General features: G+C 43.2%; 1 protein-coding gene across 2 annotated transcripts in view; it reads right to left on the bottom strand.

Annotated features, from left to right (window-relative positions):
• Positions 1-1,099: 1,099 nt before the first annotated feature.
• Positions 1,100-3,002, bottom strand: part of METTL13 (methyltransferase like 13) — a 29,892-nt gene continuing 27,989 nt past the window's right edge. For both annotated transcript variants that reach the window (XM_006867042.1, XM_006867043.1), the window contains exon 8: positions 1,100-1,564. In XM_006867042.1, the coding sequence (XP_006867104.1) occupies positions 1,290-1,564 (275 nt within the window). In that variant the 3' untranslated portion in view covers positions 1,100-1,289. The remainder of the gene's footprint in view (positions 1,565-3,002) is intronic.

Below are 3,002 nucleotides of genomic sequence, written 5' to 3'. Positions count from 1 at the left end.
TGATTTCTCTCCAAGGTGAAATATGCCTAATTACTTGGACCATTCCTCTCAAGATCTAGTTGAGACCCCTTCATGATTCTTGGCTATTGCACCAGGTATACTTACCCCAAACACTCCACAGCACTGGAGGGGGATGTGCCCACCCCAGGACAGAGCCGCACTGACTCACAGCCTATGCCGCTATAACATACTCTAACACTACATGAGTTTTAAGTGAGAAAACAAAAGGAGTCACCAACCTGAGGCTTTCTTGGGTACAGAGGGGTCTGCTTAGGGTCTGCTTAGACAGCTCTAGGGAGAGACCCTCTTCTACAGGAAGATCACCAAGTCATTTCTAATGGAAAAGACCTACAGACATAGCCTGCGCTCACAACTCAATAACTTTATAAGACAACCTAGATAAAACACGCTTCACTCAATAAATTGATGCTCTGGCTCAAGTTGAGACCTGGGTTTAGATGTGGTTTTGGTTTAACTACGCTTTGCCTCAGAATAAATGTAACAGCATATATAAACCACTGTAAATAATGCCATGAACAACATGTTAACTTTTATTATTAACCCATGTTTTCTGGCTGTTCTTCAACATCGTCACTTCCACCCCAGCTCTTCAGGCTGGGTCTAACATGAAGCTATCACTCAACAAATGCTGAGTGTAAACAATGGCAGAGTCTAGTCTCCTGACATACACAATTATGGCAGCACTCTCGGTCTCTCCACTGAAGAAAGAACAAATAAATGACTTAGGCTACAAAGTTGTAGTAGTCCAGGAAAACTGCTAAGTAGTGGAATAAGTCAGCAAATTTCTAAGCATTGGGGCCATTTTAGTAGCAGTGACAGCTGCAGGGAGATAGAGTCGGTGTTCTCTCAACTCCCACCCCACCCCACCCCCAGTCTATGGAGATGTCACTGTTGAGTCTTTGGGCACAGAGTGCTTTGAAGCAAAAACAAAAAATAGAGTATAATTTCAGTAAGAATGTGACTCTCTGAAGTCCCAAGAAGTTTAGCACACACTCGAAAAGCAGGTAGTATCTGCTAGGAGCTCCAATAGAGGAATCCTACACAAGGACATGATACAAGAAGCAAAAATCATCAACCCAAGAGCAGAAGGGGAAAGGACCCTTTTCTTTGCCCATACCTTACCAAGCTAGAGGTCATGTGGAGTGGAATATAAAACCAAGAAAAATACAAGGCTAAAAAAGTACTGTGCAATGTATTTCTTCAATCTCTGGCAGACAGGAAGACCAAGGTCACTCTGGCAGGAAGCTGAGGACGCCTGACATCAGTAATCACACAATCTTCACAGTCTTGAGCATATCTGAGAGGACATATGTGTCATCCCAACCCATCCCAGGCTTCCTCAAGGTCCGTTCCAGGGCTTGAGCCATTTCCAGGAGCTCCGGTGTGGCAAGTTTCTGCTCTGGGTGCAACTGACAAAACAGGATCTCGTTGACTTCACCCTCAATTCGCCGGACGTAAAGGAGTGGAAATACCGTCTTGAGTCCAGCAAGCACTGAGTCCTTTAGCCCCAAGTCTCGGCACACAAGGTTGAGAATGAAAACACCTGATGGATGGGAAAGAAAGTGTTAGAATGACTGCAGACCCGAGGCAGAAATTCAGCTCTGAGGACAAGATCATTTCCTGCCTCAAGGAGGCTAGTAAAATAAGAAAATGCCCTGACAGAGGCAGTGAGTTTGCAGAGAGCATGAAGCACACAAAGGTAGAAAGAGAAAAACATGGGGGTATGTGAAGAAATGTCCTTGTTCTTCTCTGCTAACATACATTATTTTACCTTTCTCTGTGCCTCAGTTTTCCAGAATTCCTCTCAGATAGAATTAAAAGCAAAGAAAGAACTTATTGGTTCCAGGGGAATTATTGGCACACACACACACATGACCGAGATTAATGAACAAGAGAATCAAGGTAACCATACACTAAATCAAAGCACCTGGGAGACCGTGAACACAGGGGTTAAGAGCTCCAGCTTTCACTGACACGGAACTGTGTGACCACATGCTCCTTTGGCAAGTCTTGTAACCTCAGTTTCCTCATCTGAAAGTGTGCCTACTAGAAAGCTTGAACAGCATCCAGCCTCATACAGTGCATGCGGGAAGTCAAGTGGCAGCAGCATCGCCATGCTGATGGGAGCAGAAACTGCTATAAACTATAACCACGTTAGAAAACTGTGTGGGAGCATCTATGAGAGCTGAACACATTGTCCAGAGATTATAACCTTAGATAAGGACCCAACAGCCTGCAAACTTTTTTTTTTTATTTAACTTCACCATGCTAATGGTGGCACTATTCCTAATAGCAGTCCTAGTGTAGTGCTATGGGTTAATGAGCTGCACTGCAAAGTCAGTGGTTCAAGGGCACCAGTCACTCCTTGGAAACCCTATACAGTCCAATACAGAAAATTACCCAAATACCACCCAACAGTAACATGGATGAATTGTATAATGGCCACCATGAGAGTACACAGCAATGTAAAACAACACAACGGATGAATATCACAACCATCTTGTTTAGTGAAAGAAATTAAAGGACATTCTGTGTGACTCCATTTATGTAAAGAACAAAATTAGCTAGGCTGACAGAACGTATCCTTTGCAGGAGGAGGTTACTAGAAGGAGATAAGAGGTGGGCTTTAGGATGCTAGAAAAGTTCTGTGACTGATGTTGGTAAACAGGTGCATTCAATTTGGAGAAAATCATTTTCCAATTCATACACAAAAATGGTATGTTCATTTTCCATTTGAAAGATAAATTTTTACCCCTCTGTATACAGGGTAAATAGGGATGGGCAACTTAAGACTTTGGCTACCTAAAATGAGGGGGCAATAAAGTCACGAAGTGACTGGCTTACAAGGTTTCAAGAAGGAGTTGAGTTTAAGAGTGTGCCAGGGAAGATAGAGTTCCCACTGAATAGTTTTCATCTTGTCTAGATGGGTCTGGTAAAAAGAGATGGGGATCATCAACTAAGAAGAGAAGGACTAAGAACTG

The sequence above is a fragment of the Chrysochloris asiatica genome, unplaced genomic scaffold (genome assembly GCF_000296735.1).
Source record: "Chrysochloris asiatica unplaced genomic scaffold, ChrAsi1.0 scaffold00100, whole genome shotgun sequence".
NCBI classification, from domain to species: domain Eukaryota; kingdom Metazoa; phylum Chordata; class Mammalia; order Afrosoricida; family Chrysochloridae; genus Chrysochloris; species Chrysochloris asiatica.
This window is presented reverse-complemented; position numbering and strand designations above follow the sequence as displayed.